The following is a 26,345-nucleotide window of genomic DNA, read 5'->3' as shown; positions in this document are numbered from 1 at the left end:
AAAAAAAAAAAAAACATGCCCTGAGAAAATGTGTGTGCCCCAGAAACAGCAATGTTCAAGGAAGTTAAGATGCAGATAATACAGAGGTATGTGATATCCAATGCTTTCATATTGCCTTACACATGATTTCTGTTCAAATCTGCAATGTGCTTGTTCCTTCTTATTTTTATCCCACATCTTTATCTGCATTTATGCTCTCGGTTCTTGGTGCAGCACATCGCAAAAATACCCTTTGTTAGAGACGCATCTTAAATACATTTGACTCGACTTGACTTGTTGATTTTCACAGACAAACACTGAGCTGTACTTCCTAAGCCCTCTCAAGCCACCAGTGTCTGCTCATCATCCTCCAGCGGAGTGGGATGACTGACAGCAGGATTGTGACCCTGCTTCCTTGTTCTTCCTGAGTGACACCGAGTCAGACAACAATGGCAATGTTGTGGCAGCTCTGTGGGCCCACTTGCTATTCACCGGAGGTCAGGAGGTCGCACCAGCAGAGCGGCATGTCACTGTGATGTTCCGGACAAAGAGGGAACACTGAAACTTTATTTCCGTGACTTTATGTGACTTTTATTGTCTTCCTGAGCTGCCTGACACCTGCAGATCCCCTGCACAGTTTCTGCTTTGAAACTCCTTCCCTTTTCATTTCAACCCAGCGTTTCTTTCTTTTCTTTAACAGATATGAAGAACATGGTCTATGCACTGTATGTGATTTATCCAGATGGAATTATAACTTTCAGTTGGAAGAACAAATATCAACAGCTGCAGTGTGTATGTAATTGTCTTCCAGATCCAACACCCAGGCCCAGACTTTTGGGTTCATCGTCAATCTCTGAGACAACCTTCACAGAGTCTCCTCCTACACAACTTTCACCTATCAGCAGCCCAACGACCAACCTATCCACTGTTGAATTTATAGAAATATTAAAGTCATATTTTCTCAAACAAGACAAACGATACAGTTAACTGGAGCAAATATTCTAAAGAAATGTCTACAAAGAGACTACAGTCCAAGTCATAACCAACATATTACCATAACGCTGCTGCATTAAGACTTGGTCTTTGGCCTATTTTCTTTTCAGAACAAAGCTTTTAGCGTTTGTAAATGAAATATCTCGTTAGGCCAGTCCCTCACTTCTGTCTGAGACAGCGTAGTAGGGAGGGGGTGTTAAAGTTCCTTGATAATCCGGTGGGCAGGGTGTTTTTGTTCCATAGTATAGGTCTGGAAATTCAAAAGATCTCTGAACCTGGTAAAGTAATTTTTAAAACTCTGCTAATGATCAACAGCCTTACCAGTCCCCTGCAGACTATTATGGCCATTTTGTGCCATGGGGCATTAAAAATCTTACTTATTGCCTCTTTAATGTGATCATATTCATTCACTGTGCATTTCTAAACTCTCCAGATCCAGGTAGGAACCCTGCCTGCAGCAGCTGCTGCTCCACTTCTCTGCTAACACAGTCTTTTAGCCACACTAGGTGGATTACCATATCTGGTAGCACAATCAATCAACTTCTTTGCGGCATCCCAGTGTTAAATGGGTTATTAATGGACTAAGTTTTGCAGGATGCTGTGTCACAGACAGAGACATGTGCACAGTTTTAAGAAGTTCAACTGCGTCACACAGCACAGTTTCTCGCAGACATTTAACTCATTATGATCAGTCACAACTGCAACACGTACAAATAACTTCCCAGCTCTACGCCTACTGACTACAAAATCATTACTTATCTTAGTGGGAGTTTCTAAACTGCCAACTATGCTGTTTCATATTTCATTAAAAGAGCCATAACTGGCTTCACTGTGGATTGAACAATGCACATTTAAATCATCTCTGTTTCAAACCAGAGTGCACAAACACTTTTCTGAGTTTTGTTTCTGTTGGTGAGTTAATTTTGTTGTCATTGAGTCTATTTCTTTTCATCTTGTGCACCATTACTGTTAATAGAGCTTTGGCAAGATGACAAACTAGAGCGAGCAATGGGATGGAAGCAAAACTGAAGGCAGAAGTTGAACAAAAGCAAAACTGTCATTATGAAGAACAATCAACAGCACATAATCAGTTTCCAATACTTTTTCCATTCTATTTAAATCAGTGAGGGTAGATTATTAGAAACAACTGTCTGCAGCTGAACACGATAAGATTTAACAGCAGCACAAACTGTAACTTTGTTAAAAAAAAAATTATCATAAGTTCAAATCAAAACATCCCTAAAACCATTTTTAAAAAATCATTGTAACATTATAACATTGTGTTTGGGTTTTGGGGGATTTGCTTACACAAAACCAGACAAGGGAAGACTGATGGACTGATGACATTTTCTGGACCAAATGATGAATCGATTTGTTGAGAAAACAATCAGCAGACAAATCCATTGTAGGGTTGGGAGATATGGTTAAATTTTCCAAGTGACCGCCGTCAATTCAACAACTGGTTTAAATAACTTTGTCTTTACCTTAACCTCTGTCCTCCGTGTGTATTAATGTGAAAATCTTATTTCATTGAAACAGTACAACCTACTCTTCTTTATTTAAAGAAAATAAATCACCTTGAGATCTTCGATAAGCAGTAAGCTGTAAAGACAGGCTGTCTGAAACGTGTTGAAAAGAGTCTGATGGTTTCAGATGAAGGAAGCACTTACAGTTTCAAAGTGTATAAAAATGTGGGGATAACATGCTATCAAACAATCAGGGTGCATAACCGCACACACAATTTAGGTCTAGTTCTCAAATATGATTTGTGAATTGAATTTGCTTTTTAGCGCCAATCAGACAGCAACCACTTAAGATGGCTTAATTGTCATTTAGTCACAGCCCTGTTTTTTTTTTTCTCGAAAGACAGAAATCAGTGCAACAAGAATGTGCATAATATGGCCCAACTCCAACTGCCAGTTCCTATTAGCACACACTTTGAATTGTGCTTTACAGGTTAATTATTGCTCCAAGAAAAAAGAAAAAAAAAAACTGCAGATATTCAACCAACCCTATGTGCAAGTCCTTGTGTGTGACTTAGAGTATGTGTTTGAGTAAATACTGCAATTCGGGAGTCTTATTTATTTGCCTTTGAAAGCACCGGAGACAGTGCAGAAGTTTTCCCTGGACCCCCCCCCCCACACCCACACCCACCCAACTATCCACCTCTTGGGAGTGCCATCACAACTCTGTCTCATGGTTTTAAATCCCCTGGAGCACGTCTAAGCTTTGGCATTGACTTTCAAATGAAGACTACCTATTTCCCACTGTGTACACAATGCATCATATGTTGACAAGCTCATAGTCGCACCCTCCACCCCCGCACCATCCATCTCATTCAGCAGATTTTTGCCATTCAATGCACGGGACAAGCATAACAGAAATATCCATACACTACAGCACACGTTAAAGATACTATGTGTATGCACCAGCTGACTGCACCACACTGGGCATTAGCTGGGTTTGAATAAATGTGATTCTCTATCAGCTGTCATGCATGTTGGTTGACTTATAACTCTAGAAAATAGGAATACAAATTAAAACCATGCCATACATTTTCCTGACATTGTGAATGACTTTCCCCCAAATGGGCCTTCAGGAATACTCCTCTCCCACCATGACTATTATACCGTAAAGTCAGCTTACACTAATTCTGACTTATTGCTGATAACTCTTCAATTTACAGCTTTCTAATTACAGTCAGCGTGTCACAAATATAATTAAACAAAGCCCCTGAGAAATATGGAATTCTGAATATGGCTGATGGTCCACTGGGAACCTCTAAGTTTCTTCCCTGACTGTTTTTCAGTAACAGAAACAATATGTCATGTTTACCAAACAAGACTGAACATATAGTCTCAACAATCAGCAACATATAGCTAAAGTTAAGATATTTCAACCTTTTGCAAAAGGGCACTGAACTCTCTGGTGTTCAAAATATTTCAGCAACAACAGCCACAGCCAACGCCTCCCTGAACCATCTGTTTTGTACTGCTAGCCACTATTTCTTCTATAAAAGTTGTCAAGGGTCTTTGTTTATTTCTCAACAAACCCAAAAAAAACGGAATGAACAAGTGCCATTTTATAGTCTTGAGAACAAATATCATGAAATATCTAGATGTCAGGAAAAGTTATCGGTTCAAGCCCCTAAACAAGCAAGGATAATCTCACCTTACTTTCCAATGTCTATTTAGGCGCAGTTGAACAGAACATTACTACTATCCTTAACATTTATTTGGAAAAAAAATGCCAATAATTTACAAGAAAAAAGCAAAGTTAGGAGGAATGCCTGAAAAAAGAAGCATAACTTTGCAATGCAGAGATACATTTACTCTTATTTCCTCTCCTGTTATCAACTTGTGACCCCTTGTGGGGGTACCGACCTCCAGGTTGGGAACCACTGTCCTATACAGCAGCTGGACGCAGAGAATCAGAGAAAACTGGACCGACTCCTTTTTGATAGCTCAGTTTAGTACCATGAACATGTTACATGCAGTTTACAATACAACTTATGGCTATCAAAGCTCAAATGTTTTATCTATAATCACACTGACAGCATGCAAGCTTGCAATGTTCAACACCTTTCAGCTTGTTTGAGTTCCCAATGAGTTGTTCGACGGGAAACACTAGACCAGTGTGGTCGTACTATACAGCTCCCAAGTGTGAGTGAGGTAAACATCAATTAATGAGAACAGGGCAATGGTGAAAAAGCACAGGTGTTCAGTCAACTGACTACTGCCAAACACTACTCTAAAATACTTGCAATGTTAGGCTAATGACTTCTTCAAGGTCAGTGTACTGTTTGAAAGACTCACACATAGAACAAAGCAGACCTCCTGATATTTCAACACAAAGCCTAACAATTGTACCAAACACGAGACATTACCATTCTGACAATTTAACGGCTGGAACCACATACTTTGGAAGTTTTTCCATTTACCATCTTTAAAATACAGGTTATCTGGCTAATATTCATTTTGTACCTTAGTGTCACATCTCTCAAGTGCTAGATATTCCATTTGAATAAATTACACAAGGTCACATTCCTGCTACATTAGCTTATCTTATTTTTATTCTTATGCTGCCGCCAAACTAACTGATGACAGATACAATAGAAAGAAACAGCAGAAAAGGCCTTCAGTTTACCACAGAGGCAATTCAAAAAGTCTGTTCTGCAGCATAGACATATTATTCTTTAAATGCTATTTTTGCAAACTGTGTTTGAAACCTGTCATGTGTTGAAATTACATTTGAGGTGTCATTCATTATTCTCCTGTGGCAGCAATTTTCAGGACTTTGGCAGGTATATCCTATTTTTCTATGGGTGTAAAATGCAAAGAGTCCAAGAGTGTAAAATAACCACTTTTTTTCCATTTGTTCACTGTTATTTATCTACTTTGCTGAGCTTGCATGAGGTTTTTCTGCAGTCATCATACTTGAAAGTCGGCTAGTCATGCAGATTTACACCAGGGAGCAGTCCAGTACAATCAGAAATGTTGCAAAGCTGAGCTGCTACTAAAGCTTCAGTGTCCTGTTCAACAGTTCCACTGTAGTAGGAGTAGTTGCTGGAGAAGACTGTGCTGTTAACTTCTCAAGATCACTCAATTTTGTTGTTGTCTTTTAGTGATTTTTACAGGGTTTCTGCAGGGTCCTCCAAGTTAATTTAAAACTTTACTCTTAGTTATTTCCCAAGTGCATGAATTTATTGACATTGACTCACTAGTGCCAGTTCTTCCCAGCAGTATATAACAGCAATTCCCACTAATATCTTTACTACTACTATTTAACTAATATCTTTATTGGTAATGCCAGAGGATTCGTCTTGTATTTAAATTGATAAGCTTATTTTGCAATGGCTACAGGTTACCACCAGCCTGTTTTAATAGGTTAATACGTCATGAATATTCAATGAAAAAAAACGTCAAGTCTAGACTAAGTTACAAAACTAAAACGTCTGTAATCACACAGAGAATACCGTTGGTCTCCAAACTGCTTTATAAAACTTTTTGTTGAAACGATAGCATGTGTACTAAAGCTATCCGCAGTGGACTCACCTAAAGACGTTGACCCTGACCCAGAGCCGTTGGTGTATCCGGGTGAGGCACGAACACGAATTTCTGCCATTCGGTGATAATAAAGTTGATTTTTGGACACAGGTTGAAAATACAAATCCATAGGAAGGAAGGTGGTCGTCTGAAAAACACGTTGTCTGCCGTACGTAAAATAACAAACACTTGGCAGGTACAGCCACATTCAATTAATGATCCGAGGAAATCCAAGATGGCGCCGAAGTATATCAGTGCGCCCTCAGCTCAGTGCTGCCGCCTCAGGTAAGGTAAGGTAAGGCAAATCCACTGTACCCATTGCCGCGGGAACTAGGGGTGCTAGTGGCGAGAGCATAATGTTCTTATAGTTTTGACATAACCACTTCTACTCTGCCTCAGAATGACTTCTTACCTTGACCCGTAACAAAGATCCTCTATATAGAAGATACCGCATTACAGGCAGCACCAGTGGTACGAGATGGGATACAGTTCCGGTCTCCAGTTGCCAGATCTCGCGAGAGTATGGTACTGAGACAGAGGTAGGTCTCGAATAAAGTTGCTGGGATGCGGAGAAACCCACGTAACACAAATACAGGAAATAATCGGAAATGAACCGTATCGGTTTCTCTACGTTCTCTGACCCTAACCATTTTCACTCCTCATGCCTAAACCGAACCAATCCAAGCCTTCCCAGGAGAGCAGCTTTTTTTTTTTGGAGACGGAGACTCCCGCCGCAAGTACCCACCGGAGTATCAGCGTGAGCGTTGAGGAGCCTGATTCTAACAGGTGTCAGGCCAAGACTGACTTGGCGGCATTTTAGGAGCCCGCTCCAGCCGCGCAGGCCGTCCTGATCTTTGGCTCAAATTGCTAGGCGAGGTCACCAGATGGTCTCGTAGCACAGTTCAAGATGAAGCAACATGTCTACCTAATCTCCATCCACAAACAAGAGCTTTGTTACAGAAATTGAAAAACTCACAGTTATGTCTGTGCCTGCTTATCTCTGTGGCCGCATCCTAGCGGACCTTCTCAGCCTTGCATCAGGCAAACATGGCTACAGCAACACCATGACCCAGAAGAGAAACACCTCTCCCAGGTGCATGTCCACACTGACATTTTGAACTCATTGGTCATCCATGACCTGATAAGAGACTTTCCACGACACCTGAGCGCAAGGCCACATTTGGATTATTACAACTACTGGAGCACCTGACCTGCAGCTCAAGGTAAGTTATTTGGTTTAAGCTGCCGCCGAGCAGTTTAATGTTCAGCTGTCAAATACTAGTTATTATTGTGCAATAGCATTACTGAGTCATTTTTTTATACACCTAGGTGCAGTTGTCGTTCCTCTGTGTAGTAGTATTGTTGTAGGCCTATGTTGTGTATGTATTGGTTGGGGTTAAATGCTCCTCCCACTACAGCACCCCCAGCCTAAAACATCTTCCCGCGGCCCGGACTGTACTTTCATATTCATAGGGCAAAATTTCTTAAATCAATTCTCTCATTTAAGTTGTTTCTAATTGATCTTGAAAGTTACTTTGACTCTCTCAAATTGGTAACAAACAAAACGGCCACATCAGCAGTTAATATATATTTTGAAATGTTTGTCTGAAGAAGTCGCACCTATATTTATCCTTTTTTCTTTTTTTTTTTAATATTTGTATTTGTTGGGTTTTTTTTTTTTTTTTTTAATTATTTTCACATTTTTTTGTGTTTTAATTTTTTATTATTATTTATAACCAGTTTTTATATAGTTCTAAATTATTCATTAATTTCTTATAAAGTGCAGAAAACCGGAAAATCCCTAAAATAAAACAATATTTGCTGTGACCACCCTTTGCCTTAGCTGCACACACAGTTTTTCGAGGCACTTGGCAGGTGACTTGTTACAAGCGTCCTGGAGAACTTGCCACAGTTCCTCTGTGGATTTAAGATGTCTCAGTGTTTTCAGTGTCTTTGTGTAATCCCAGACTGAATCCATGACGTAGACACCAAGGCTCTGTGGGGGCCAGACCATCTGTTGTAGAACTCCTTGTTTTTCTTGTCTCTGAAGATACTTATGACTCTCACTGTATGTTTGGGGTCATCGTCATGCTGCAGAATGAATTTGGGACCAGTGGCCTCCCTGTTGAATAAGAATCTAAACTTCTAAAGTGCCTCAAACTTTCAAACAGCACCGTATGGTATATAAAGTAAGTATATGCTTAAAATATAGTGTAATGTTTGCCTAACACATAAAGTTATAATGTACAAGGGTTCTGAATAAAAAGTCAGTGAGAAATCTTTCTCCAACCTCGACCACTTTTTTTTAGACAGAAGGGTAGCATTTATAAGTTATAAACAAAGGTGAATTTTAAAGCAGGGTTTTTCTTACTCAAGAAGGTCGATTTGTTTTTTACTTCTGCATTGTCATCAGCAATGGATGGGCCTTTGCACCTTTCATTCTTCTGCAAATTTTGTGGCATGTAAACAGCTGTTTTTGTATTTGTTTTGTTTTTTTTTGTTGAAGAACCACCCTCACTACAAGAGGATCTGTACTTCCAAGAGATGAACTTTGTTTTGTATACATAAGAAGTTAGCCTGACAGCCACATTTCTTTATTGCTGATTTAATGGGATTTGCTCATAATGTAGTTTGAGTTTTGTTTTTCAGAAGTTCTGAGTCTGTACGCTGTAGACTAAACAACAATGTCAACTTCAGACTGGATGATTAAACACTTATTTGTGTTTTGAAGATCCAGTGGCTGGTAAAGACAATAAAAATTACTTTCTTCACCAGGCTCAGTCAAAATGAAGCCCAACTGTACAGCTGAGAGATTTTGCGGTTGGGGCTCCAGGGCATTCAGCTAGCAGGGATGCGGTGGTTGCTCCCAGTTTGCACTGTAAACCAATGATTTCCTAGAGAGGCTTGTTTGAAATTATTCAAATTGTCAGCGAGGTCACTGGAGGGGAACTTGAAGTCAGCAGATAAACTGCTCCCCACCCCACCCCACCCCACCCCCCACCTCCTTCACCATATGCTTCAGCTGACACATTCCTGACCCCCTGTGGGCAGCTCTCTTAAAGCACACTCAGTGGTATTTTCTATGTAGAGATCAATTTGGTTGAAGTACTACAGTTTGTCTCTGAGATATCTGGAGAACACTGGAGCATCTGCTGTGTGTTTGCTGCCCAACCACCCTGCCACAGCATGTCTTATTTGGCATAGTTATCATGGCACTTCTCATACTCATACATCCCCGGCAGCACTGTATACTGATAAAGGACTCCTTCAAGTTCAAAGCACGTCCAAAACCACAGGCGACACTCTTCCCCCTGGGGTAGTGCTTCCGTTTGGTCCCTGTTCTTCCCTTACAAATGCTGAAAATGCTGTGCCAATCTCTCAGATGGAGCAGTTCCTTACAACAAAGGAAGAGAGGGATGACTTTGAATGTCATACATGCCTAAATGAGTATCTCATATAGTATTCATATTATGCCCTTGCATGGTGTCTGCATGAATCGTTTTCAAGAATTCCTTACATCCTACGACTGCTTTGTTATTATTTTGGTGCATAAAGGAAACATCAGCTGCCTCTGTAGGCTACACGTTTATGATGTGCATAAAAATGAAATGCTTGAGGTTTGAAGAGGACGTGCTGAGAATGTTTTGCATAGGGTGAGAAGAAAGCATTTTACTACAGTTTTCTGGTACTTCTAGAGGAGTAAAAAAAACTGTAACAAATCAAACAGACCATACTACATTTCTTTCTGCAAGACTGGCAGTCAGCGAGTCAGTTAATAAATGGCGAAGTGGGTTCATCAAAAGGGGCAGCTCTTGCCTGGAGGTTAGAGGAGTTGGCGGGTGAATATAAGGTTGTAAACTTATATTCTCCAACTGGCTCAGAGAAACGGGGTGTTTGAAGGGGCAACTATCTCCCCTCCTTCACAAAGCACTGCTGAGATTCCCCCCCGGACACAAGTACTCAACCCTGATGAAGGCCAAAAGCTAAAAAGTGTTGGTCTAACAATAAAGCTGCTCTGTATACCACAAGCGTTGCAGGAGTATTGACTTCTCTCGAAGTACTCAACCCCAAAAATCTACGGTGAAACTAGAAACTGATGAACAGCTTGAGCAAGGGAGTAAGAAAAAACGATAATCTGATATTTAACCTATACGTAACAGGGAGAAGTTAGAGTTTTGTATTTGTATAATGACCTTTCTTATTTCACAAATCTCATATTCCCAAACACAGACCTCATAACATTATGCTATAAATTGAGCAATATATAGGCTATAAACCGAAAATTAAAATTGAATTGTGTGTCGGTCGTAAAGCTTTTACAGGATTTGATTTTTTTTTTTTTTTTTTTTTTTATTATTCACCTTTTAAGAATGAAGTCATAAAACATTCCTCTGCTCACTCGTAGCAATGACGCCAAACTCTCCAATTCCTTTCCAGGCTGTGCAAATCAAAGCTGTTAATTTCGACACTGATAAGAAGCCTGCACTGGTAATTCATTAAAGGTGCAATTTAAGATAAATGTAAGATTGTTTTTAGTGAATTTTCAGAACAACTATCAAGCTGTTAAGGATCTTTCCAAAATGAATCACATTCCTTTATTTCCTTTTATTTCCAGCACAAGATTCACTCTGTTCATACTGAGACAATAAGATGACACTATCATTTCATCGCATCACTCATGGCCAATTTTTACTATTTAATTATAATACAGTCAGTCACATGTTTGAGGTGGTCTTTTTTATTTATTACATTATTGTTAAATCATGTCATTGTTATTAACATGTTTCATAAAACTCACTTATTACATTACTTTGTCTTTAAATACACATTTCCCAAGAACTGGATGGTTCAAGGTTCAATATACTAAAAACTGATTCTTGACAAAAACAATCCCACTCAACCGCTTTTCCCAGAGCTTTCACCTGTTTTACACGGTCTTAATCAGTAGATATGAAGTTTACTCTGTTGTCATGGGCATGGATCTGTCCACCGTTACTATTATGGTTTCCTCCATAGCAGTTTGAGAGTATGACTTTGGTTAGTCCTGAGAGTGCTATATGGATGAGGAATGGTGGATAAGGTTAAAAGGTCCAGAAAAAAAAGTTGATGTTGAGTTAGAACTGTTTTGCCAAAGGACTAAAGAATGAACTTTGATGCAGAACAATAGATTTGTATGATGGATACTGTTTTGCTATTTTCCAGTTTTTTATTTTATAACAGTGTTTTATCGCTGTGCAGTATAAAGCATAAATACAGTGCTGGTCTGCCTCCTTTGTTTTTTGGCAACAACTTGGGAGCTACATAATCACTGTTGTAGAGTTTTAATACAACACGGCCAGAGAATATTTGTCTATTAAATTCTCTGGCCAACACTGTTGAAAGTTTCTCCTTTGACGTGGGGATGTGGTTTGAGTTCCTGTAATTTGTACCGTTTCATCTGTTCAGGTGACTGTCGCTGCTTGTGATAACTGCCCAGTCCTTCTGTTTGTTCCAAGCTGTTGCAGCAGCTGGAAACATAAAACACATTATTTCCTATGTGACAGAGGATTCTTCCGAAACTATAAACCAGGTGATTAGAACCTCAAATGTGAAAGCTGTCATGATTGGGATATTCTTTGACTTGCAAATCTGTGATATCATTGAGCAATAAAGAGTAAAACATTTTCCCCTTTTCCGCAGGAACCTTTCCGTGAACCCAGAAAAATGGTTAGGGTTGTAGTTCCTGCCCCAGAAATGTCCTCACGCTCCCGAGGTTGTACTTTCTCATGGTTCACGAACAAACACGTCGGGTTTGTAGCACTAGAGGTCACTGACTGGTCAAATACAGCATTCATTCAGACATCCGCCAACCTTTCCTGTGAAGTTCAAATTCCCTCTCTACCGCTGCTCATCTAATTTCATAATCACCATTATTGAAATGCAAAACACAGTTGTGCTACAAGAACTTTTAATCACTGAATTAGTCCCTTATTTTCTGGTGCTCCTTAGCTACTGGGACTATTTGGTTAAAAGGCCTTGCTGAACACGTTATCATCTAAATATCAGATCTAACTTATATTACAACACATCTCATCAGCGCTTCTTCTCTCGGAAGAATGCGGCAACTTGAACAGTCTTGCCGTGTACCCAGAATTAGGTGGTTTGAAGCCACCTCCTGACAAAACCATCATTGTGTAATCACCGGCAATTCATCTAAAATGACATGGTGGCAGATGTTTTGGTGAGAGGATGTACAGCATCTTTTTGCTACGAGAGCACTTCCTCTGCAGACGCCCAGCTGTGCAGGCAGCTGTATCTGCTGACAGCTAACATGGATTCTGCTTTGTGTGCAGTCTCTGATTTTCCTGTGCTCTCCATATTTGGAAGATACAGTTGCATTCAACATATTTAACTCATGTTTTTACACGGACCAGCTCATCTGTGAACTTTAGCTAATGCCGCAATCGCCAACAATTACAAGTCTCTGCTTATACGTAAAGATTTTGAGTGACCGCGTCTTAAACAGTGGAACGTATACGGGTCAGTGAGTACTTTTACATTCAGACAGAAAGACATCAGTGTTTCCATGACACATTGACTAACTCGAGCTCACAGTTGTACTACAAATCCTCCAACCTCAGCGATCATGTAGGTTTGTTCCCTGCCTCTAGTATGACTCATGGGAGCGTCTCCTGACACAGCGCCTCTGTGGTGGCAGGCGTACCGGACCCCCATCATCATGGCTGCAATAATAACTACTGATTAGGGTTATTGAGCAGTTTGGTTAGGTTTAGGAAAACACGTTGGTTTGGGTGTTATGTACTTCCTTAAGGTTAGAGGACCATCGTCATCGTGGTTAAGATAATAAAGACGTGGTTACGCTTGTGGAACAGTCGTGGTTAAAAGAAACAACAATGACAATTGATTTGAGAAACAAATACCGGTCTCCTGTGTCAGTGGACTCAGCCATCCACGCTAACCTCCGCCTGACGCGGACTTGGTCGCTCAGTACACTACATGGCTCGACTTCTGACTGTGCTCCCATCATAGTTACTACGGCAGCTAGAGGTCGCCTGACAATGAAACATAACTATAGGTCTTTCTAAGCTGCTTGGACAGACGAGAGTTTTGCTCTGTAATAACAGTCCACTGTTGAGATAGGTGAAAGTGTTAACACTTCATTAACTGGATCCTGGTTTGTGCTATTCACAGCACGATAATGAGGAATAGCAGTTATGGTATGAGAAACGTGCGAAAAGGGCACTTTAAAAAAAAAAAAAAGTGTGGCTGTGCTTTATTTATTTCCTCTCATCTCAGGAGCAATTTTTAGAAAGGAAGGATTTCTTTGTGAAGCTTAAATTGAGTCCAAATAGTTGAGGCAAATCTGAGCAGGCCTTGAAAAAGCTGAGGCCCAAACCTGGCACGTCCTTAATCATCTCTCAGATATTCTGGATCACGTCCAAATAAGAGGCACTTGAGCTGCCTAATGTCCTTCCATAATCACCATGATATATTAAATATGACCAGTTATGCTAATGGATTAATTCATTAAGCTAATTAATGCACTAATTTGTATATATTTTATGTCAATGTGATTGGCTTCATATAACATGCAGGTGTTAATATCAACTCTGTGCGGCGTTGTTAAGAAACTAATTTGAAGAAAATAAAATGTTCTTTATAAATATGCAGATTTATGCATTAAGATGCTCTAAAAGCAGGTGAGGTGATCCAGTGACCTGCAATTTGGAGTATTAAATATGACAGACAGTCACTGAGATGATGATGTGGCGCCTTGCACCATGTGCTGTGCTGTTGGGGGATAAAAAACACGATGGCGAGGAAGGGTAACAGGCAGGATGAAGTAGTGGGAGTCCTTGAAGTGACATGGGTCACCTCACTGCACCAAATAATTAACAACACCTACGTGAACTATATAACAGGTCCATATTTTCATACTTTGTCATTTTACCTTCTATTACCCAGAGGTTATGATTTTTTTTTACAGTACATTAAGATGTATATTTCACACCACAGTAGCATATTTAAATCTGAAGCACTTAACCTTAAAAACTATTGCTGTTAGGGTCATCTCTCTCTTTTTGACCTTGCCCAGCTGAAAACAGTTTTTCTAAACTTCTCCTACAACTTTTGTGTCTGATAGATAATATATGTTCACCGCAGACCACCATCTCGATTCTTTCCTCTTGGGTCCGGCAGACAATCTTCTTACAGATGTTCATCTTTAACTGTCCAGGGAATGATCCGCTGACGTCCTCGTTCATTGTTACACACAGTCCACTGCAATATCAGTCCACTGTTCAGTCCACATTGAGCAGTGCCAAACCAATAACTGGGAGTTAAAAGAGCACATTGCAAGGCCAGTTGTTGAGGAAGCGTCACTCCTGAAATTGCCATTTGGTTGGGAAATAAGATTTGTCATTTCTCCTATGTTAGACACAGGGTGTATAGATTTGCTAATAGTGCCAGGCATATATTTTCCCTGTATTAATTATGGATATGAATTAAATGTTACTTTCTTGTACATATTATTTCTTTGGTTCTTTTTTAAATATTGTTTTGGTAAATTTATCATTATTCAATGGCAAGTTGCAGCATGTACCCCAGACTTTTCGCTGCTGCTGAATGTCTTACCATGTCACTGGAAAAAAAATAATTTCAACTTTAAAAAAAACAAAACAAACTTGTTTGTCTGTAAATCTGCCACATTAGATTATCCACTGTTGAGGTTGCATTCCTTTCATGCTCAGTGAAGCCTGCCTGCATGAGTAAAAGTTACAAAAGCTAGGATCTGACACCAGAGACTTACTAGACAAATTATCAAATTTGCAAACAATGTTTGCTTATTGTTTGCCGTGCTGCTTTAATTTTCGGATCAGTTGTGAACCGGGGACCAAGGGTGGCACAGGGGGAACTCATCACAATGGCAGCCATGCTTCTGACCTGGCCTGTTACCAACTGGCAACTGAACAAACAATTCGCAATTAAAATAGACAATTGAAATATCCAGAAGAGCTACTAAATGGACTTTTAGATGAGACTGCGAGTTGCTGCTTCCAAGGTCAAGAATGAACTTAATGTCCTTAAAGCAATCAGGAAAAAAAAGGGACTGATGAAGATCGTGCAATATGATCAAAATCTCAGGAAGAGCTCCGAGATGGACCTTGACATGAAGGTGTTTTGTCAAATTATCTTTCCAAAGTCAAGGATAAAATTTGAATCTCAACAACTGGGTTAGAGTTTGCTGGTGGGAAGCCAGTGAGGACTCGACTCCTTACTGCAACATCAGCGACATCGTTTGTGAACGCTCTGCTGGCAGGGTCCTTTTAACTGTATCGAAAACCAGCGCAAATGAATTTCAGAGAAACTTGTCTCATCTTTTCAAAACCCCTTTATCAATCACAGGTCCCTACAGTTACAAGTTCTGATTTCACTGGCTCGCTAAATAATTAGTGCAGATTTCTTAGGATTTGTGAACCCTCACTTTCTCTGGACTTCAAAGAACAGCTTGTCGTCGACAACCCTCTCTCTGAACCCTTTAGGACACCGCTGCTCCAATATCCCAGACTCATTAGACGGGACGCACGGCTCCAAATGCCAAGCGGATAACGGCGGGGCAGCCGTGCCACCAGATAACAGATAAAGACGGAGATAGGCCCTTGTGTAAAATTGTTGGCTACATGTTGTGATGACATAATTCATTATCCCCCATCCTTTTTATGAGGCTGTTATCGGTTTCATTCAGATGTCTATCCAAATGCATAAAATGTGATTACACTGAGCTTTGAACTTATGCTGGCGCATTGTGCCTTCTCACTAAATCCCTAGCGCCACAGTTACATTTTACCACTGAAGGAGAAACGTCACAAACACTCGGGAGTATGTTTATTGTGTCGTGTGTGTGTGTGTGTGTGTGTGTGTGTGTGTGTGTGTGCATTTGTGTGTGATTAGATAACGCATGTATAGTGCAGGGTCTCTATATTTATGCCTACGTAACTGTCACTCATCTCTTTTTACACCCAGACTCGTAATTAAGTTTTGATATACTCCGCTGCCACTATTAGAGTCACACAAACAGATCCCATTTTACGTATCTGGAATGTTTAGTGAATGTGGGAATATGTGAGCCAGTAAGGACGGCAAAGTGGATGAAAAAAAGATATTTTTCTGCCCTGGTAGCAACTGCAGAACCCGAGAGCTAAATCACTTTCAAAGTTAATCTGCTATAAATCCTGGCAGGCAGTCCAAATCTAGGCAGAGAAACTTTTGAAACCGAATGTGGAATTTCAATGATCCTCGCATTCAGAAAGTCGTTGCTTCACTGGAATTCAACAACAATACCAGAGGCAAAACAAAGAAGGTTTTTCCCTTCCTGAGAACACCAACATTTCACTTCATTGCTGCTTGACTCTTACACTGTATGTGGGATACGAAAGGACTTCTGTTGGGATCATGAGGATGTCAACTGTGTGAGACTGGTGCATGCACTGAGAGGAGGCGGAGGGATTTTGAGCAGGGAAAACATTAAGAAAGTCATTAGGGTAACTAGAGTTCAGCTGGTCAAACACTGGAACGTTAATGAGCCTCGGATGTGTTTCTCAGTTAGCAGCCTGCTTTGTTCTCAGCAGGACTATGGATGTTTTATGTTATGGACTATGGGCTTTCAGTGATCACTGAGACAGGCTGAGGAATCCTGCAGGGACTCCGACATTACTCTGAACTTCACAGTTGTCTTGTCCAACTTCATTTTTCTGTCTTGTTTAAGATACAAACATGATGAAAATGTAGAGAAATGTGTCTTTAATGAGTTCATGGGCTACACACAATAATGTTCTAGACATTAAATAGTTTTGACCAAACTAACTGATTAGGCTACTAGTTTCCTTTTATGTTTTGAAATTTTGGAAAACACACTATATTTGTTTTCTTGCTGAGAATCAACTGAGAAGATCAATACCCCTCTTTTGTTTCTATGGTAAATATGAGACCACAGCCAGCAGCTGGTTATGTTAGCTTAGCACAAAGACTGGAAACAGGGGGAAACAGCTATCTTGGCTCTGTCCAAGCCATAGTGTTAATCCCATTCAGATAGGATTAACACTGGGGGGAGAGGAAGTTAAAATAGTCCCTGTGGTCCCTGGTAATTTAACTCCAGGTGGGATTTTAAACTTTGTGAAATTGTGGCCTGTAATAAACATGGACATTCAGAAGTATTAACCAAAAGAAAAAGACAATAAATGCATATAAACCATAAAGAGATATGCTTCAGAAGTTTATTTCATGATCAAAATAATCCACATACATGAGTGCATTACAAACAGGAACTGCTATTAGCTAATCCGGTGTACTTCTAATGGTGTTAATTTGCCAAAAGCTAAATACGTATATTCTAAAACCTGGGTTTTAAAAGTGGTACGTACCTTCCTGTAGCTGACATTACAACAGCTCATTTGATCAGCTCTTACAAGGTCCAACGGTCCTGTTGGCTTTAATTTTCCCAGGCCTATGTTGCTGTTAACATGTTTCTGTTTATGAGATTGGTAAAAATATTTTCCTTCTCTTTCTTTCTCCATTTTCACCCAAAAGCAAAATTGGACACAAACCTAAAATGCAGGGGTAAAAAAATATCCACTTTAAAATAGAAGGACAGGATTTAATTTACAGGTGGGCCAGTGAGTTTGCAGAAAGACGATATGTCATTTCATCAGTAAATATTACCAAGGAAGGGGTGAAACATTACTCACATCTGCACTGGATTAAAATCACTGACCAGAGCAGGTAATGTTAAAAGCACCCCACCTTCCCTAGAGAAATAAATCCCATCCGATTGGGGCTTAAGGCAACAAAATCCACCTACAAGAGCCAGGTTACCCGTTTCCCGTCTTTGTGATAAGTTAAGCTACCGTCAGCTTGTTATAGCTTCATTTTTACTGCACCGTATTTAAGTCTCGGCAAGAAGGTGAATTAGTGTATTGAGCCAAAATGTCAAATTATTCCTATAAAGTGCTAATAGAAATTGAAACATGTACAATTCCCCGACAACTTTATCTGAAGATTGTTCTCTGTGATTGAAAGACCCAGATTGTTTTGTTAATAAGATTGTTAGTTTGTGTGTTTTTGTGGTTTTTTCTATCAAAAATTATTATTTTGTATATACAGTATCTTTATATGTATTTTGAAAATTAAAGCATATCAAAGTAACTTAACCTACAATAGGACTTGTAGGGAAATTGTGGGATTCTAGGCTTAAAGACTAACACTGCTAGCACTTGTAACAAACCTCTATGTTTCCTTGGAATATATCATATGTCTTTGATCCACCCAGGCAGTCATCTACGAAAAGCCAGATAGCACACTGTGACCAGTCCTCAGCTGCCAGTTTGTACTATATGAAAATTTGATCAAATTCATCCTCAGGGGGTGTGCACATTATTCATCACAACTCTGAATAACCACCCAGTGAGAAAATGAAGTGATTCTAATATATCTTTTGTCATGCACAGGATTTCTGTCTAGCTTGGCACGACATCTGAGAATTATAAACAGCCTACTGTGTACTATGAGCTCCAATTGTACCCTTGGATTCATCCAAAAGCCACAATTATTAACAACTGAGAGCATGAGTGAGCTCCAGATTACAAAATATTTCCAACAGTCATCCTGCACAGCAGAGGTTTGAGGACATTTTTGTGCAGCGACCAGAGTGCCCCAATAAGTTGTGTGTGACAAAGGTTTGACAACTGGGACTTGGACATTATATGGTCCACATTACAATCGTTTATGATCGCAGGAGTCTCACATACGAGGCAGTAGCAGGAAAGACCTTGACTTTTCTTTTATAGGCGTTTAATTTATAGACCATTTCAAATGTCATGAAGTCCCAGGCTGTCGCTACAACTCTGCAGGAAAGGCCTGGCAGAGGTACACGGCTCTCACAATTGTTAACAATCATTACATAATCAGACTGATCTGATCGACTGCACTGTGCCCGGAAGAATGGCGTCACACTTGGCCGCAGTGGCAGTGAACAGTGAACTGCGACCTGTGATGCCATTAAAATGCAACGCATGGCCAGACCACCCCAACACCCGCCTCCCCAAGTGTCATACGCTTCCAACAAACGGCAAACAACAGAGTTATTATCTCAGAGACAGACTGTTACGTCTCCTATCTAGTCTTGGCCAGCGCCACCAAAACCCCCACCCACGCAAACATATTTTACAATGCCTCGAGCCACATGTGCCATCACTGTGCTTGCAGTACACTGACAGGATTAGCACAGAAACCTAGAGCCTGTTGACCCTCACCCTTTAGGTTTGTGCAACTTCTATTATGGTCTGACCATCTGCCAAAGAGCACTCAGACAGAAAGAGAGCCGTCTCAATATTTCACCCTGCCTTGGCTTTAAAGAACCCACGAAAGCCTTGTTCTGCTGTACCGTATGAAATGGGTTATGACAATAACAATTTAACAATCCACTTGGAGTTCAATCAAGACATGGGAGTGGAAGAGGTCATGCTTCAGAAATCTAGAGCCGTTTGAAAAGTCAGGAGACAGAGCCTCATACTGTTGCCTTAGATTGATCCTCAAAGCAAAGGAAAAAGAAATGTGATCCAGTGGAAATGCTACCAGCTTGACTTCACTGCACACAGAGCCGACATTCTAATACATCATTACAGCAAGTTAACCATGTGCTAATAATCTAAATTACATTATAACTGTTCTCATCTGTAACTGCTACATGCTTTAAAGCAGCAGTGAGGTCCTGTAAAAGATTAATCCAGCGTGCACAATGGGAGGAAACATCATCAAACAACCCTCCTGTTTGCTAGGCTATATAAGAATGTCAGGAGGTAGTGTCTCCTACACATGGCAGAAGGATGACATATTTCAATGTGTGTGGGTCTACTGCACAATAACGATTCTGCGTATTGAAGAGGGGAACAACAAAGACGGACACAGAAACACAGATGGGAGTTGGCAGCGGTTTAAAGCTTAGCTCAAAGTGCAAAGAATGGAGATGCAATAGGAGAAGTGTTATTGTCGAGCAGAGCTGGGGCTGAGCTATTGAGAGATGAAACATGGTAGCCTAACAATTGGTATATCAAAATGTGCATAAAAACAAAATGAGATTCTCACCGTTGAGAATTGTTGTTTTCACTGTATTCATTCAACTGATTCTTATTATTCAAATTGTGTTACAAAGCTCAAATGTTAAATATGAGTCAGAGTCACCATCCATACCAAGGGTTGCTGGTCAATTAAATGGAGAGGATTCAAGAGGTAAATACCATACAAATAGTACAGCTGGGCCTGTTTATAGAAGTGCTTCACACACTAAATTGCTCTTGAGGAGTCACTCTGGTTGTAATGGGCAACCTCCCAGGTGCGAACGTATGTACTCTAACTGTGAATGTGAAACCAGGCATCGCTTAGAAAGAGTATATGCAAATCTTCTAACTCAGGGTCAGAACAGGTGGTTTCTTATAACTCAGACAAAATTCAAATAGTTGGATATTTTGGGAATTATGCTTATTCACTTTGACAAGATTTACGCAAAGATTGATACACTCCTTTGTCTATGCTTGGAGTTTGTATACGTAGGCCTTAATGTTTATTTAAAAAAAAAAAAAAAGAACCTGTTGAAACAGTTTCTTTGCGAACAGCTGGGGTGAGGTCTTGTCATCACTGTGTGCAGTTGCCAGGCAAACAGTGGAAATGCTGCACAGAGGTGCTTGGTCGATGGACAAATTGTTCATTACATTATATACCAAATTATATTTTTTAGATTTTGTCTCCATATGGAATAAGCAAATGATCAAAAACATGTCAATATTTTTAAATTTGAACAGCACAAGGCTAGCTGTTTCCCCCTGCTTTCCAGTCTTTATGCTAAGCTAAGATAATCACCTTCCAGATCTTAATGTACAGACATGAGAATGGTATCCGTCTTCTTGTGATGGTGTTTGAGATCTCTTAATAAATATCACTGTTGTCAAAATCAAAACCCACCTGTATGACAGGATACCAATTAAGACAATGTTTTGGGGGTTTTTTTCATATCATTTGAGTGAACTGAACCTTTAGATATCAAAAGTAGCTTTGAAAAAGATACGATGAGGAACTCAAATGTGACAGGATGTTTAAATCTCCTGTTAAACCGTTGGCCCTTCCTACAGTTATAAAGACACAGGTGCCCAGTCATGAGACGGCACAGTGCGGTAATCAGCGTTCAGCTGAAAGTGACGTTTAAGAATTTCCTCCACTGAAGAAATGTTTTCGTCTAAAAAGTCCTCAGACAAAGAAAGAGATCGGACCAGGGCACAGGCGGACTGGTCATGGGGACTACTGGCTCCAATCCTGGTTGACCGGTTGCCTGTAAAAACATTTGTAAAGTTTTTTAAAAGTTTCTACTGGCTCCATCAGTGTCTTTGCCGGCTCCATCAGTGTCATTCCTGCAACGGCGGTCTCTGCGAATAAATCCAGGGCTGAATTTCTTTCCCAGTCCGACCGTGGAAACAATACAGTTCTAGCATTACCAAGATGGAGAGACCTACGAGCTGCTAAAGGGCTTTTTCTCTCCTCCATGTGTCAGTAACTTGATGGCTGCATAATGCTACATGTGTATTTTCATTAGTATCCGGCTACGTTAGGCATGATAACGTTAGCTAACTTGCTATTACTGATGTGATGAATGTGTTTGGCAAATGTGGGTGTCACTAGCTGGCTTACTGCAAGCGTTGCTGTGGAGCATATCACGGCAATGCTAGCAGGGGCTAATGGTTGTGGTTGGATGGTTTTTTGAAGGCTGTTGTGTACATGGTAACTTTAATCAGTTGTGCTTCCTGTTGTGTGTTGAGTGGCCACCTTCACTGGGCTTTGTAACACCTTGCTGACTGACATGAAGGGAGCGGAGGGGGAGGGAGGCCAAAGTTGTGGCAGATGAAGCATTTGTTTTGGTCTTAGATGCTGGTGGTCTACTGCGACATCTAGTGGCAGTGCCACATCTATATACAGTATGTCACCTTTTTCCATTAGTTGGTTTAGTAGTATTATGTTGATACATGATCGAAAGGCACCTAAACATAAGGAATTTTGTTGATCCCTGCTTTCCAAAGGAGCTGCCAGGGTTATGGTTCATTCTGATCCCCCATGTTTATTCAGTGTCCCAGTAGGAACCACTGGAAGCTTAGGATAGCACAGTAGCCCTAAGGAGGCCGGTGCGAGATCATGATGTCAGTGGTGGAATGGGAGAAATTCAAGGATCTGACTACACAAGAAGTTGGCCACAGGATTTGTGGATGCACCTGACATTTGTACAAAAAACCACAACAGTAATGCTGAAAAACTGTGCTTGTTAAAACCAGTTTGCTCTGTAAAACAGCTCATAAAGACATCTTAGAGGGTAAATGGTAAAGATTTTTGACCGTGCTGTGAAGCCAGGGCACCTGAGATCATAGTGAAGGCCCTAAATTGGTGCCATTTTCAGTAGCGGCGCAATTTTCCTCACAAAACATACAGCTTTATTGTCATATCATCCAGATATGCCCCCTACTACCAGCTACCATTACTTGCTCCCCACACCTTCATACAAAGTGCTTTCCTTCTCAAATCTGAAAGGCTTTGGTCAGTTTTTTTTTACCATTTTTTTTTCTTCCTCCAATGAAAAGTAATATTGACTCAAAAGCCTTTGCCTCCCCATGGTGCTCGAAGAAAGTCATTGTAATGAAAAGCAGAGCAGCTCCATTAACACCACTACCTGCTCAGCTCGCTCCATCTCCTACCTGTTGTTAAATGGCTTAATTGGATCTGAGGTGGAAAAAAAGAAGGAGTGGACAGACTTTCTGTAGTGTTGGTGTGGTGAAGCAAAATGTTTTGCCGGTGAGGATATTCTGAATGCTGCTGTTTGGTTTTGTCTGTGTCCTCGTGGTTTTGAACACAACTGTGAGTATCAGTATCATTTCAGTGAAGAAAGCCTACAGAGTCTGAGAATGAGCATTGTCTTATCTCTCTTTCCATGCCCCTCTAAAACCGAGTCTGTTATTTATTGAAACTATAGCACATTTATCTTGTATCCCCACTATACGCCACACAATATATATTATATGTATCCTGTATTAATGATACATTACTTGGTCCCTGGTTTGTATTCAAGTGGATAATCAATTAGAGAATGCAGCCTTGAAAAACAGATCCACTCATTCATCCGATGCGCCAACTGGAAATAGATTCTATCTTGTGGTTTCAAAGAGCTTTCACAGTTAAATTGAATGCATTGTGGGAATAAAGGGATTGAAGTTGGATTGCAAAGGCCTACAGATGGCTGAGCGTTCAAACTGCATGGTTTCTGTAGCGTTCACACTTTCTCGACAAGAATTTCAATTACTGTTGCAATTAGTTTAGAAATGTGTTGGGATCGTTAGTTTCTGTGTGCCCTGTGAAACACAAAGAGAGTCAAAAATTGTGTAGGAAATACAATATACAGACTGCCAAGGATCTGAAGCGTAGATCAATAAACACATTCTTTGTCTTGTCTGTGAAATGATGAAGCTGTCACCAGGCACCTTGCCCTCGAAAAACAGTCAGACCGGAAGTGCTTATTTTAAGTGAAGGTAAAAGACATTATGATATACTTACATCATTAATGGAATACATCATCAGATCATTTACATCAGTAAAAGTTGAATATCACACTCTAATAAGAGTCTGTTACAAGTAAAAACCGCATTGGAAAATTGTCTTAAGTAAAAGTACATAAGTATTATTCACAAAATCTACTTAAAGTGAAAGGTAAAGTAGTGACTGCAGATTGTTACACTATTATATTATTCAATCATTAATGTGAAATAGCATTTTGTTGTCAAGGTAGAGGTTGTTATAAGTTTAAGTTATTTTAAGTTTTATCTATCACAGTGAACCATATTTTTGATAAATACCATCAAATGTTTTGCATGCAAGATCTCAATTTGTCAAGTAACTAGAAACTAAAGCTGTAACTAGTTGCCTAACTAGTCAAACTGCCAAATTATGCGGTGAAGTGGCAAAAAATGAAATTAATTCATTATAATACAGATGTATCAGTTTGTATTGATTGTGCTGTATAGATGATATTTTTTCTCCAGCAAACATTAAGGTGGCTCTATATCTACAACCGAAGCCTCTTCAAAGGATTTCAGCCTGCACATCAGAGTGCTATCGATAGCAGAACTTAATCTGGTTTAAGGTTGGTTTAAACACCATCTGCTGCACTATTTAAAAAAAAAAAAAAAAAAAAAAACAAGACTCCAAATTTTCATTCGCAAACCATCAAACAACACAATTAATGGCCATCCCCGGCGCAGGAGCCTGTAATATACTGCCAAATGAGTCAGGCGCAAAGCTGAGGATGAAAAACAAAAGTATAATCCCTCCGCTGCTAACGGTGTCACTCAAGGATTAGTGTGCCAAGGAAAAAAATAACACACTAAGTACTACGCGGATAAATTAAAAGCTCTGGGCAACATAGCGTGCCTCCAGTCGTTTCAAAAACATTGATTGTGCCACAGTGGGAAGTGTTGGTGCTTCAGTATGAGCGCCCCGGCAGAATAACAGCAAGTATAATCTCAACTTCAGATACCCTGATATCAGTCGATGTGAGCCTCTGGGACCTGGCGACGAGTAAATAGAAATGGTAAAAGCTTAAGGCAGTAGATTGGAAGATATTTTCTGAGTCAAGGAGAGTGACCTGATGGATTACTAGAAAAGAGTTGAGGCGCCTCGCTGCTGATGAGGGTTAAACTCGGTGTCTGATAGCGAGTCAGACAGAAAGGGGGACTTCCCATGGATGGAGCTCTGGTTCGGATGGTGAAACAATCAGTCCACGAAGAACAAAACACACAAGCACATAGGAGAATCACATTTTCTTTACCTGTGTGTCCAGACGTAAATCATCCAGGGGGATAATCCAAGCGTGATTAGCGCTGAACAGAAGGACGCAACACTTCTCAACAAACTACTATTAACGATAATCTCGAGCTCCGGTCAAATCCACGGCTGGTGTAGTGTAATTTCCGATGTACAGAGAGAGAGAGAGAGAGAGAGAGAGAGATGTCCGCGGGAGAAGTTTGTATCTAAAAACAGCCAAAAGGGAGGTTGTTAATCCTTTCCCAAAATATGATCAATGTACAGTAGAGCCGCAGAGAGGAGGAAGAAGAAGAGCAGAGGGGACGTGGAGTTCAGCACCACGGCAGAGTGGACAGCTCCGACGGCGCAGCGATCTCACCTCGGCCGCTCTCCGGTCTCGTGTGCGCCACCGAGGCAGGAGCCACCAGCCCCAACCTCACCTACTGGCTCAGTCCCGACCGGATTTACATACAATCACGCAGGAGGGAGGGAGGAGAGGGAGGGATGAACCAATCACAAATATCCCGTAGTAGGCAGTATAAGCAACCAAAAAACGAGGACAGACTGACAGACGGGATGTGGAGCGGTTCAGTCGCTCCGTGCCAAACGAAACTGTCCTTGACTAAGACGGCGGATGAAAAGGAAAGAGAGGGGAAGAGAGAGACTTGGCTTTCTTTATGGCTGCCCCACTCTCTCTCACACACACACACACACACACACACACACACACACACACACACACACACAAGCCTTGTGTGTGTATATATATAGTTTTTTTTATATATATATATATATATACACACACACATACACACGTGTACGTGTAGTGATGGAGGGGTGAATAAAAAGGTGCTGTATCCACCGTTTTATTCTGCACTACATCACCACACTGTAGCGTTGCTGTTTGACCTCCAGGTGATCGTCATGTGGGAGGAATGATCGCTTTTTATTCGTTTGTTTTGTTTTTTTCCCCCTCTCTCTCTCTCTCCTTATTTTACAGACCTTTATTGATCTGCCTCTAAAGGGGAAATCGGTATCTAATTAGAAGACTAATCAATTCGGTAATAGGGAATGGTTGAAAGAAAATGTTTTATTATTACTTTTTTGGTGATGTTATTAATAACAGTAGGCCTAATAGTTACTCAAATACTGCATTTAACTACATTTTTACTTGAGTACTTGGGAAATACTGAACATTTTTACTCCACTACATTTTTCTGACAGCTGGTTAAATATTCAGACTTCACATGCAAACATGCAGTCAGTGATCAGTTTATAAAATATGATATGTTGTTACAGATAAAGCTACCAAACAGTAGGTATATACTAAAGGGTCAAAATCAGCTCCATGTCGACCAGGAAGAGCGTCAAAACATCTCCAATCAGAATGATATACACAATTATACAATATATATATAATATACACTCTGAAAGGGGCCATTCTGC

General features: G+C 40.4%; 1 protein-coding gene across 1 annotated transcript in view; it reads right to left on the bottom strand.

Moving 5' to 3' along the window:
- The window catches only part of fstl5 (follistatin-like 5), a 152,403-nt gene extending 126,924 nt beyond the window's left edge, over window positions 1-25,479 (bottom strand). Inside the window, exon 1 of the mRNA XM_023408545.2 lies at window positions 24,925-25,479. Coding sequence (XP_023264313.1) covers window positions 24,925-24,947 — 23 coding nt within the window. The 5' untranslated portion in view covers window positions 24,948-25,479. The remainder of the gene's footprint in view (window positions 1-24,924) is intronic.
- Between the last annotated feature and the right edge of the window lie 866 nt (window positions 25,480-26,345).

Source organism: Seriola lalandi, unplaced genomic scaffold (genome assembly GCF_002814215.2).
Source record: "Seriola lalandi dorsalis isolate HSWRI2012SDOR001 ecotype SW California unplaced genomic scaffold, Sedor1 jcf7180002054367, whole genome shotgun sequence".
In the NCBI taxonomy this organism is placed as follows: domain Eukaryota; kingdom Metazoa; phylum Chordata; class Actinopteri; order Carangiformes; family Carangidae; genus Seriola; species Seriola lalandi.
The sequence above is the reverse complement of the archived record's forward strand: the minus strand, read 5'-3'. Positions and strand labels throughout refer to the sequence as shown.